The sequence below is a fragment of the Cyprinus carpio genome, chromosome B1 (assembly GCF_018340385.1).
Source record: "Cyprinus carpio isolate SPL01 chromosome B1, ASM1834038v1, whole genome shotgun sequence".
Lineage (NCBI taxonomy): Eukaryota > Metazoa > Chordata > Actinopteri > Cypriniformes > Cyprinidae > Cyprinus > Cyprinus carpio.
In genome coordinates this window covers 12,993,757-13,007,333 of record NC_056597.1, presented here as the reverse complement: position 1 = coordinate 13,007,333, position 13,577 = coordinate 12,993,757, and the positions used below count along the sequence as shown (strand labels likewise).

Here is a 13,577-nt window from a genome sequence, read left to right as displayed (position 1 = left end):
TATACTCTTGGGCAGAGAAGGTTATTTTGGGATATGGATGTCAAAGCACTTATGTAGGCATCTGGATAAACAACAGGAAAGATGACTGAAGGGTACACTGTGTATTAGTTATAACACAGTCATGAATATAAATCTCAGCAAGTATCTAGTAAACATTCACAAACGTAGATTAATTAATATACTGCAATTAAAAACAGCTCATTAGGTCATGCTGTGATGTGTTACATTGCCACATTCACACAAGCCAACACATGTGATGGATCCAGTACAATTTGGCATCCGCATTAAAGAAACTAATCCTGTTATTTATACTATTTAGCATAAATAAATGAATAAAAAGCTAGTTTTAAACATCACATTTTGGCTTTATTTGATGTTTTCTGGTTAGATTATTTATGCATGCATGCATGCATGTATGCGGTTGCCAAAAAAGCAATCTTTCAGCCGGCACAAATAAATAAATGAATAAACAAAATCGAATTCAATAAAATCTCAAATAAAAGCAAATACACACAAATAAATAAATGAATAAACAAAATTGAATTCAATAAAATCTAAAATAAAAGCACAAATACAGCTGAGTAACATCTTAGGCTATAGATAAATACAGCAGATTTTAGAGTGTCATGCCTTATTTTGTACTCGGTTCATGTAAAATCACTCAGCGAAATAACATCGCATTGAAGTGTAATGCTACTGATGACAAAATGTTTGAACTGACATTGAACCTAATAGCCTCCACTATTCTTTGAAAATGTTACACACAACAGTTTCATTAAAGTTTCATAAACCAACAGAATGAGGTTTTGTTAGCAATGCCATCTCTCTGACAGTAAAATTAAACATTTATCGTAATGAAAATACCGTCTGGCCAAGTGGTGTCAGCACAAATCTCACACTTTCCTCCAAATGCAGCAGTGCAAGCACACTGACCCACTGCAAATTCCTGCAGACGTCACCATTGCTCTGTATATAAGAGTAGTGACTGCCTACCAGCAAAACAACAGTAACAGCAAATGTGGGTCGTGAAATATGTAGCCTGGAGCGCTATGTGACATTTTGAGCACAGGAAATAACTGTGTAGAACACTCAGTCAAGACTGAATCTTGTTTCTCTTATCTGTTATAATTTCCCTACTGCAGTAACTATGTCCTTGTTGCTAATGTATACTGGCTGCAAAAAAACCAACACATTTTGTTTTTGTTTTTATATTCCAAGGTCAACTTTATATTATTAGTAAAGGTTTATGGAACAAAATGAGTCATAATATAGCTTTTTATGACCATATTCAATTTTTCATCCCTCAGTACCAAATATCTTTGCCTGCGTTACACTGTGACAGGATCAAAAAATAAACATAATGTTGAAGTCAAGTTATTCAAGTCATTTTTGCAGTCGAGTTTCAAAATGTTTTCTAATATTTTCATAGTAGTTTGGATTTGGAGTTAATTACTAACTTGAGATTTAATCTTAAAACATCAGTCAAAGTTGGTTTTGCAAATGATAGGATATTTTTTTAATAGAATTCACTGTACTTCTGCTTTTACAGTAATAAAACTATGTTGATAAAAGCCTTGCATCCTCAAACAAGTCCGCTTTTCATAATAAATCAATATTATATCAGGATTGTAATGCAAAGCAATTCAGCTCAGCAATTGCCAACTCATCTTTTAAGCATTTTAATATTATACATATAATATATAAAAAAAAAATTATATGTTATGTTGGCTGAATAATAGCTTATGTTATATCTGATTAACCTGACATTTTACTAGAAGTCATAGTTGAGGTCAACCTGTGACAGAAACCCAAGCTTCAGACCATGAGCTTCAGGTATCAGTTCTAAATGTAATAAAAAGTTATGCTGCTTCCATCATTTTCACAAGTGCAAAGTGACAACTCGCTTTCTGACATGATTTTCACTGACAGGACACAGAAAAAGTCATAGATAGATGTTGACATTAGAGTGATGTCCGTCAGACTCAGCTACAGTATCTAGCTCTTGGACTCATTGTACAGCACTGCATAACTCTGAAAACTCATCTTAACTGTAGAACTCAAACCACTCATGATACAAGGGCCAGCATACCCAGATACCCAGATATACTGACATTTCAAAAGGTACTAATATGTATACAAATTCTCAACTGCTTGCCAACCTTATATTTTTAAAGAATACCACTGATTCATCATCAAAATGGATTAAATACAATTTTGAGCTTTTCAATTCAGGCTAAGAATTATACAATAAATTATATTCATGATGCTCATGGTGATTTCCACGTATAGAATGAATGTGCATCTGCACCTGCAAAGATGCCCCCTGAATGTGCTGTAAATAAGTTAGCTGAGCTCACCGATCCACAATCATTGCGCAGCCATTCACTTCAAGTCAAGCATTGTGCTATGAGTAGGAAGGACTGCCTGAGGCACTTTTCCCAGTTAAGAAAAATGACACATGGAGCACAACAAACTAATATCAGCACACAAATAACACATAAATGACGGTTTAAATCAGCCTTAACTAAATCTGTAAAATATATAAAATCCATATCAAAACAGATTTAAAATACACATAGAACTCTTTAGAAACAAAAGGGAGAAAGGGGGGAAGCAATAACAATTGGCTTTGTAAGGCAATAATTTACTTGGGCAATGGTGTCAAAACTAACCAATCATTGCATCACTACATATGACATCCCTAAACAATTGTGGAAAATATTAATAAAATTGCATGCCATAAAATTAACGTTGCAATAAATATAAAATAAATACATATGTATTATATTATATTATATTATATTATATTATATTATATTATATTATATTATAAAATTCAAAAAACATAAAATAATTAAATGCAGTAAAATAATCATCATCATCATCATCATCAGTATTTCTATAAAATATTTGGGGGTTTTATTTATTTATTTACGTATTTATTAGCAAATAAGTTTTACATATTCTTAATATATAAACTTGTCTGCCAAATCAAAGTCAGTGTGAATTAATCAACATGGAAGACATTTTGTTGTTATGTGACAAATGGATATATATAAATATTGCATTTCTAAAGACAACATACAAAAAAACTTTAGGCCCGTTGCGATTGTGTTGCAGGGTTTAGTGTATCTGATCCTGCACTTCCGACACTGAATGAATGAGAGCATGCATTTAACACGACATCCATCGAGTTCTCACAGTGATCCTCACAGGTACTCTACCTGTCGACTGCTATTGCGCTCATTGAGTAAATGCTGGCAAACACGGAGGTGACGGGGAAAAAGTTGTGAAATTTACAGTAGGCTTCTCCAAAATACCAGTCACCGTGCGTGGCATAAACAAAATTAATCAAAGTGTTGAAGGCGGCCATCGATGCGTCTGAAAACGCCAGGTTGAGCAGAAAGTAATTGGTGACGGTTCGCATCCGCTTGTGAGCCAGAATGATCCACATGACGATCAGATTCCCGAACACCGCGATCGCCAGGATGGAGCTGTACGCGACAGACCAGAGCGCGACGCGCCACGGCGGCTGCACAAACTGGTTTGTAAAGTTCCCCGTTAGGTTAGATCCGTTCTGTGGCGGTGCCATGGCGAAAATGTCCAGAAATCTTCTGATGTAAAATATCTAAAGTGAACTGGAGACCGCGCACGATGCACACTGTTCCAAACGCGCGCGAAAGTGTCTTGTGCTCAAGCGAAAAACGGCAACATGTCACTTATAAATGGTCGATATGGTGAGAATCGATGCAAAATGCACCGACTGAACAATTGTGTAGTCTTCCCTATGGATAAGTAAACCGCTCCTAAGTTGTCAAATGCGCGTGATTGTCTCTTGACTCCTGTTGAACGCAGCCACGAGCGCAACACACTCTGTAGTCAGATGCAGTGCAATGCACAGTGTGTGTAACTAGTGCCACTGGGAGAGAAAGTGATCGATTGATTCACGGTGTAGAGTTAAAATACAGACAAGGACAAATTGGACTGAATCCTGAATCGAATCAATGGGTAAAATACATTTACGAAACAGGTCAATGCCCAGTAGTACAGGAGAAAAGAAAAGAAAAAAGAAAAAAGTTAGTTATATATTTAATCACATAAGGATCATGGAAGATTTGTGCATTGCTACAGCATTTAAAATTTTGACATGCTGTTGCCTCATGTGTTTCTTGGTGCACACACATCATGGATAAATTGCATTAGACATGCAACAATTTATTAGCCACATCATGCCATTGTCATATTGGTTGCTCATGGTGCTAAAGTAAGAGACAATCATTTTCATACTTCTCACAGTGAAAGAACCAAAGCCAACATTATATAATGAACACATTATATCAAACTAGACAGTTTAAACAAACCCACTGGTTAAGCTGTCAGTCACCATCTTCATGGCAGCCGTATATAAATTAGTTTTATTTCCTAAACCCTGAGCTGAATAAAATTCAGTATGCAATTCTTGTGCACATATTGTAACCTTGGAAGAAATGTAAAATACGGCTGGTGCTTGGGGCGATGAGACTGGTTTACAGAGCAACTGCAGCTGAAAGTGATACACATTTGACTGTTTTCATTACAATATTTGAGGAGTGTTATAAATTCAATGCATGTTCTCTCTGCACATACAGTAGCAGTGCAAAATGGTTAATGGTTATACAGTAAATGACAAACTTCAATAAGATCACAAACAGCCTAAAATGCAAGGAAAAGCAATATAATAAGGCCTAACACTGGGAAAGTGTATCATCCCCATGACAGTTCAAATGTGTTTAACATTCTCTTAAATAAGATAGAGTGGCATTATTGCAATCGCAGGGGATTCAGAGCTTTTTTTTTACTTAGCAGATGTTCAAGCTAATGAAACAAATCTGGAGGAAATATACATTCATTATCCATAAGATTTCTGCTAAGCATCACCTGCATTCATTTAATTCACACCTTAGACAAGATTTAATCCGTATTTATTCCATGACACCGGAATTAATACATATATTCCCAGTCTACATCTTCTACATCACAGATTTCAAATCAAATATGTAGAGTAATTCTGTGTGTGTTCCACAAAATAGCATGGTTTAGAACAGCATGAGGGTCAGTATTAATCACCGTTTATAAATCAAATAACTTTCATTTTGGGTGAACTTCCTGCAAGCTGATCCTGTTGGCATCACTGGAAATAGAATGTTTATAATGCTAATAATCAATGTCTCTTAACTAAAGATTCATTTGGCTGATGAGAATCAAATGTCAAAGGCTGACATCAAACAGCATGACTACTGTGTTTTTAAATATTTGGGCCAAGGGACTTTTTTTTGCATTGCAGATGTATTATGTTTTGCCTTCCTATAATTATCAGTCAAATCATTTGATGAATACTATACATGATCTGATTCTGAAAAGTGTTCTATTGTGAGATATTAGTGGATTCTGAAAAATATACAAATGATGCGCTTCATGCCGAAATACAACTGCTTTTTCCTCCACTCACTCAGAAAGCATGATAAATGATGAGACGTAAAAATTAAATTATCCTTGCGTTATACATATTTAATCTAGACAACCAAACAACAAAGTTCAGTAAATAACCCTGATAATAGTTTCCTTAAAATCATGGCTCAGATGTTTTTCCACATCATAAAAACCACTGACAGAGCAACATGCTTCTCATATTCTACCAAATGGTGAGCTTGGTGGTTCATTAGATCTCATTCCGCTTGAGTGGATACCGAAAACCAGCTGTGCTGTTCTGGAAAAACCGTTGTTAGATACATGGAGTACAAGGTCAGAGTTTACTCTCAAAGCCTTAATAAAAGATAAGAAGAGCCCACCAGACTATAAATTCCAGCAGAAGCTTCAAAAAAGACACCTCAGATGTCATTATTTCAGTGTCAGTGCATATGGAGGATAAGAATAATCAAATCAGTAAGTAAGCATTTCTGTTCTGTACACCTATAATAAAGTCCTGAGGTTTGTAGCTCCAAGAAATATTCAATCATTAATATACGGAAAGTGTTAAAAGCTGACTGTCTATGAAGAGGCTTACAGTGAATTGCCGAGTTCCCCAGGTGCAAAAAGATACACAAACTGCTCAGGAAAATGAGTCTTTATGTGAAACTGAGGACTGAGTCTCAAATTGCTGGAGAAAATGTGATTTGCTGATTAGTTTTTTTTTTAATTTCTGGCAGTGTGATGAAGTGCAAAGATGCTCACATCCCACATATAAGTGTGTGTATACATGCATGAATTGCATTTCTTGTATATTTTTTAAACAAATAACCTCCAGAACTTTGCATCAGCTTGACACCCTTGGCGCCCAATTGTTTCCATCCAACACAATTGTTGAATGTTAAAATGCAGAACGTGCACATGGAGCATGGGCATCAGTCAGTCAAATCTTAAAAAATTGATGATGAAGGTGTGCCAGTCATGACCTGCAGAGAGACCTAATGTTCCACATCACATAATGTCTTCACTGTTCTAATGACGGCAGAGATGTAGAGGTAAAATGAGCTTCTATATGGAGAGTCACCGCAAAGGTTTCCTCCAAAAAGTCTCACCTACTTTCAATTATCACATCATCATGTCACATTCGTAAAAGCCGGGAGGAAATAAACAGCTAGCCTCATGGGCTTCACCTGCCACCATCTCTGACATATCCTCAGGTCACTCAGGGCCATAACCAATATACACACACAATCCCGTGAGCTTCTTCTGCCAGAGTGTAGAGAGAAAACAACTCTACATTAGTATCTAAATGAAAACAAAGCACAGCCCAAAATTGATTTGTCAATGTGCACAATTTGTCAAACTTACAGTACATCCAACAAAAAAGGGAAAATAATTTATGTTATTATGAAGGTAGTTTTCAGCTTGAAAAAATCAGTATTTCTTGTTCACTTGAAAATGGGGTAATTGAATTTAATTGTTGCACATGAAGAAAATAGGTTTGACTAAACCTTTCAGAAATCGATGGAAAAGTGATTGCTAGACTGAGATGGTGCATTGCTGTAAGAAGTGATTTGAAGAAATTTCTATCCTGACTGTCAATGTCACAAATGTGAAATGTAAATAAGTGTCTGTGTTAAAAAAGAAAAAAAAAAAATACTTTTTCTTGATAGTAAGCATCAGTAGCAATGCTTGATAATCTGAGACTATATATTGAGTATTCCCTCAGGCCCAATTCATGCTTTCAGTTTTATCAGTCAAACACAAATATTTCCTATCTGCCAATGTTCATTTAATATTTCAAAAAATACAAGTCTTTTGGGCATTAGCGACTCCCTTACAATGTAGTTCACTGACCCTTTAACTTCAGCTAATGAGGTGTTCAATACTCTCCTAGCAGTCTTACACAGCACATTCTGCAGCTAGGGGTCTAAAACAAGTTTAATATTAATGAAGCATTCCTGAACGTCCAACATAAGCCTATGAATCAAAAGGTGACTTAAGTCATAACCTTGAATATATACACGTGTGAACAAATCAAGGTTTCCTGAGCCTCAACACAGAGTTTGAATAGCATTACAATATCAGCCTTGGATTCATGTCATGAGAATAAGTTGACTGGTCAGACACTTGGGTTTGACTCTGAACACTCGGGTCTCGTTGAGGACCGGTTGTTAAGCTTTCTTGTCAATCATGTTTGACTGACAAAGACAGTTTTCAGACAGTAGTACCTGACTCAAACTCTGAATTTTTGGGTTTCCAATTTTCCCTTGACATATGCTCGTGGTATACAAAAAAAAAAAAACATAATAATTATATTATAATTCTGCTAAATTTTGATTTGGTAAAGCAGTGTTTAGAATAAATTATCTTACCACAGGCTTTGTCACATGACCTTAGTTTTTCCCCTTAATATTTTTTATATTACTTATAAATTATATTATTATAATTAAATTATTTTATATTTTCCCATAAAGAGGCTGACATCAAATTCAACATCATGTGTTTTTCCATCATACTGACATGTAAATATGCTGCTAGAATAACTATATATTTAATTTTCCTTTCAGTGGTCACTTATTTTAAGGTCCAATACTCTCTATTAACAAACCATGAACTATAACTTAAAGGGTTAGTTCATCCAGAAAATTTAAATTCATTAATCAACTACCCTTTCGTTCCAAACCTGTAAGACCTTCGTTCATTCTCAGAACACAAACTAAGATATTTTGATGGAATCTGAGAGCTCTCTGACCCTCCATAGACAGCAACGGTACTCCGACAGGCACCGGGTACCACGATCACGACATCAACAGAGAAACGTAGCCTCACAGGACTCTGATCTGTAAAATAGTCCCAGAAACTGTTACAAATCAGAGGTTCAACCAGTAATTTTACGAAGCTACAAGAATACTTTCTGTGTGCAAAGAAATTAATAATAACATAATTTATTCAGCAGTTCTTCTTCCAGGCTTACCATCTTCCGCAATTTTTCAGAGTATCCCAGAATGTAATCAATGCAATCAGCGTTGTTTACGTTCAGTAGACAGCATTCGCATGCTAAACATAAACAACGCTGATTACATTGATTACATTTGTGCCAAATCTGTTTGATTTTCTTTCTTCTGCTGAACACAAAAGAATATATTTTGAAGAATGTGGATAACTAAACAGTTGACGGTTGCCCTAGTATCTATTAAGTAGTTGATGACAGAATTTTCATTTTTGGGAGAACCATGCCTTTAACATCCTTTTAGACTATGCAATTACAAGAGGTCATGCCAGATACTAATAATCACTAATAACAAATACATTACTGATATATAGTGCATATTTTATGTTGATAAAGCACAAGCTAATGAACTGACAGAGATTAAAACCCTTGTTTAAGCACAGTTTCTTTTCTTCTGTTCAGGATGCATCGGGCCATATAAGTGTGTAAGTGGCATTTGAGAAATCCTGAATGGTGTCTCCGGTATCTTTTCATTTTCACAGTGGTGAAGGAATCAAAAATGCCACATTCACATAAGCAATCAGCTGTTTCTCTGTCCAATACTATAACTTGGACAGAAAAAAAAAAAACTCAATAGATACGGGGGCACAGATGGAGTCAGCTCAAAAAGGTTGTTTCATTTTTCCTCAAAACAAATCTGTCTGAAATGGGCTCCCATGCTGTTGTCTATGATTTTATGCAAGATCACACAGGTTCATGTGGTTTAAAGGAAGCACATTTCTTGTTTTGCCCAGCTTTAACTGGTAAAAGGAAGTCAAAGAATAATGTAAAAGGAAATAGGAAAGAATTGCTCATGTCTTCTCAAATTCTGTCCCTCGGTTGGGTCACAAGATTTAGTACTGTTTTAAGTAACATTTTAGGAGGTGAAGTATGCTGTCAGCAATGTCCTGTAACAAAGGAAAAGATGTGCTTCAGACAGGGCTGAGCGATTTTATTTGAAACCAACTGCCACATTTTCCTCCACAGTACAATTATAAGCATGCAAAAAGAAAAGTTGGTTATAAACCATCACTATGCTTTTAAAAAAGCCTTTTAAGCCAAGTCCCATTCCGCCTGAAATGCTTTCATAACCGTTTTATCAATGAAATTTACAAAAGAAAGTGATGACTAGTCTAAGATACATGTTCCCCAGTCATAGAGAAGTTACCAACCCTGAGGTGCTTCACATACTGTAAGTGCTACACTGTAAATCTCCTGTGCTTCTCACTTTGTCTTCCTCATCCATCTTTTCCATGTCGACCTCAAGGCACAAAGGCCTCAGCAGAACACATTGCCAGAACTTCATAAACATCTTCTCAGAAACGCTCAACTAAATGCAAGTGACACTGGCATCGCTGAGATTTCATGGTTGTCACTCAGTGCTCAAGAGGGAAGATTCCTCTGAGGACTTACACAAAGAATTGCAGAAGCCACCAAAGTAGCAGAATCAGGATGCAGTTCATTAAACTGACTTTTCATGTATTTTCTGTTTATTAATTTTAGAAACCTTGAGCTTCTCTGCTACTAACGCATTGATGAGCAATCACTTTAATGCTCCACATTTACCTGCGTGCACGTCCCCAGAAACACCCAGTTGGGGGTCAATGCTATCATTTGCATCGCATACTAAAATGTGTCTCATACTCTTTTTCAACATCAAATGTTCCTCGGCCTTCCCTTTCTGTTCAGATCTGAATCCTTGTAGAGGCTAATTGGTCTGGCAAGGTCTTGGCATTAGTGACCGATGAAGGTTACGTCACAGACTATGGGAAGAGGCAGGAAAGTGATGCAAATGTCACTGAGTCCTGATAAGATATTAAGAGGGCTGTTGCTTAATTTAGAAAACCGTGATAATAGCAGTGCAGGAGGCTCTGCTGTTGAATAGACTAATTAAGATTAAATCATGGGTTTCTTATGAAGCTTATGGAAATCTGACACATGTTTGAGCATCGAGGGAGATTCATAATTGCCAGGCAATTACGAAAATTAAGATGAGATCACACAGCTCAGTGTGCTGTTTATTAAGAGAAATCAGCGTTGAAGAGCTTAGGTGGTGCACGAAAGCATCATACAACAGCTTTTCAATTAGCAGACTTTTTAAATGTAGAAGAAATTAAACAAGATCTAAAACAATGGAACAAAATTACTTCAAATCCCATGCCTGCACATGTAAGTGATCCTTCCTTCTCACATTGCTAAAGATGATTTTGCAGTAGTCTGTAGGTTGTGATTCAAATCACTGGCTTCAATATCTCAGATATTTTAATTTCTACATATATTCAGTGCAAGAACCTTTTTGACGTAAACCCAAGTAATCACTTGTGATCAAGTGGAGGAAACATTTCTGACAGGAAAGAGGGTCCCATTTATGGATAATGGAACATTCAATACTTTTCCGCCACACACCGCTTGTACTAGTTTTAAGTGGTGAATTCAGCTATTACAATCACAGTTTCAATAAAAGGCGTAGAAATTCAAGTACCGCCGTGTAGTCTCCATATTCAAACAATGGCAGTACAATAACCTACAAGTGCTACAAGAGCCTATAGGCTTCCCAGGGGAGCTTCTAGCGTTCATTCAAACCATATAGATCACAACTTGGAAGCGAGGACATTTAACACTCCATCTACTCTGGAAGCAGAAGCTAAATCTGTCGTATCATACTGTAAATAAAAATTTGGCTACAAATTTGACATGCCACTCACCTCCAGAGTATGGAGAATACATTTAAGTCTAAGCACACATGGATTTCAACATCTAGCACACAAACCACAATAGCCACAAATACGCAGCGCAACAGAGCAATGACGTAAAAGCTGTAAACCGTTAAAGAATAAATAGTAACAATGTAATCTGCATAATTTTATCCATCCTTCTATAACCATGCCAAATAGCATTATTCACAAATCCCATGCCTTGTTCATACTCAACAAAAACAAAAACATGAAAATATTCATCTGAGCTATTTAAAGCATGCTTTGTCTTCAGTGCTTGCTGTTTAATATTTAAAGCACTTTTGCATTTCGGAAACTGTGCTTGTCAAAGGATAAAATTTGCAGGTTTTTCAAAAACAATATGGGGAACGAACTCAGATACTCTCAACAAGAAGCAAAGAAGTCACGGGGAAATATGAATAATTAATTTAACCCAAACAAGCTTTTCTAGAAGAATCTAGTTCATAGTTATTACAAAAGTGTATTTCATACTATTTACATTTACTTATTTTCCACATTATTTAAACAAATTTTAATGAAAGAACACTTTCAGTGAAATGTATTATAATAATTTTTATACATCATTTTTATTTTTATTTTTTTGTTTGTTTAATTTTTAGATAATTCAACGTGTTAATTGTAAATATTTGTTAAATGTAATTACTTTTTCAGTAAAAAAAAATTCTTAAAGTAAATCCTATTCCATATTTTTCCAGTATGTGATTATATGAGTATATATAGCGGGATTATAATTTGAGCCTTCTTTCAGAAAGAAAAGAGACCACTCATTGTGTTGCAGTGGTTATATGTATGCTTTTATGTTGTGATGATTTTTATACTGGCAAGCCTATTTTAAATACCTCACCCAGTTCTCCAGAAACAGGCTGGCGCCGAGTGCTACTGTCACAGGATGTCATTTTGCCCATAGGTCACCTTTCTTGCATGCTAGAACTGCTCCGGTCAACTGCAAATGCTACTATCGTGAAGTAAATTGTTTAGAAGAAACAATAGCACAGCGGCTAACTGGTCAGTTACACACACTAATAGAAAGGGACAGGTAAAGTGCTGAAGCGTTCTAAGAAACGAAAAACAAAAACAAGCAACAACCATCTAAGACCAAAACGCAGGTTGCCTACATGCTATGGTGTATCGTTCTGCCACCAGAGTCCAAAACACCCTGGTGTGCTGCCCATGTGACTTCCACTTACTGCTCAGATCAGAGCATTTGATGACAATACTCTGTGAGACACAGTGTTCCCTGCTGATAGACACTTGTTGTTGCAGCATCTTCCAATCATTTTTGTATAAGAAATTTCGCACAGCGAGTTAAATTGGCTCTTCCAATCAGCTTTTTCGAAAAATCCACCTGTGCTCTCACAGATGCAGTGGGCTTCTGAGTGTGCCTGTGATGAAGGGCCAAATGGGACAATAAAATTGCTTGACTGACCACTAGTTCATGTTTGATATGAGGCAAAATGACCCTCAATAGTGTAGATGTTACTAAATGTCCAAACCAATCTATCAGTTTGTTCTGTCTCAATGATTTTGGCTGCACCATGACTACTTCTTTCTGTAAATCACACATTCATTCATTCATGCATGTTCCAATCAGGCTTTCATTTAAATAACAAAAATGTATGTTCATATTCCCAACACTTGTGTAAACAAGTTAATTCACCAAGTAATAATTAATCAAAGAAATAAACTCATATGGTCTTTTTTGATTTGCCTCTAAAGTCACAGGCGCAGTCTAATTAATTAAACGTGTCGCTCCTGCTGCTCAAGAGACAAAACAGTGGAGAACCCTTTTCATGGCTGACATCACAGGCAATAGCTTCCTTTTTTATCTTACATTCCCCTGGGAGACATACTTCCACTGTTCTTTCAATTCCTTTTTTCAGCTTACATCCCTTTTCTCATCACCTCTCTGAGCAAATACAATAAGTGTCCACATGTGACAGCAAATGGTGGTGGAGAGAACAGGTGGGAATGTTCAAAATGAAAGAAGAGATAATATTGAGACATACACACTGCAAAAACTCCACATATGAGCTGGTATCCACAGGACCCCTAATCAGCTCTGATCAAAGGCTCCTTGGAAATGAAACTTTGGTGCAAATATGTCTTCATTCATTTAAAGAACCTCAAATGGAACAAAATTGAAAACTGACTGCTGCTGCTGCTGCTGCTGCATAGATGTAGAACTGCAATTGCATTATCAAAAATGCAGTCAAAGGAAAATCGAAGAAAGCCAAGAGAAGAAACAAGTCATGGATAAAAGCAGTTCTGTACAAACTGGCATTGAAAAAATAAAGCATAGGCAGAGTTAGCTATTACAGGGCCTGGGCTGAGCAAGTGATTTTTTTGTTGTTGTTGTTTTTAATGTCAAAAAGTCTGCCTTTTCAAATCTTCACATTTTTACAAAA

At 36.2% G+C, this 13,577-nt stretch overlaps 1 protein-coding gene across 1 annotated transcript in view; it reads right to left on the bottom strand.

The window, feature by feature from the left end:
• The window catches only part of LOC109096764 (neuromedin-K receptor-like), a 28,922-nt gene extending 25,077 nt beyond the window's left edge, over window positions 1-3,845 (bottom strand). Inside the window, exon 1 of the mRNA XM_019110418.2 lies at window positions 3,225-3,845. Coding sequence (XP_018965963.2) covers window positions 3,225-3,592 — 368 coding nt within the window. The 5' untranslated portion in view covers window positions 3,593-3,845. The remainder of the gene's footprint in view (window positions 1-3,224) is intronic.
• Window positions 3,846-13,577: the final 9,732 nt, after the last annotated feature.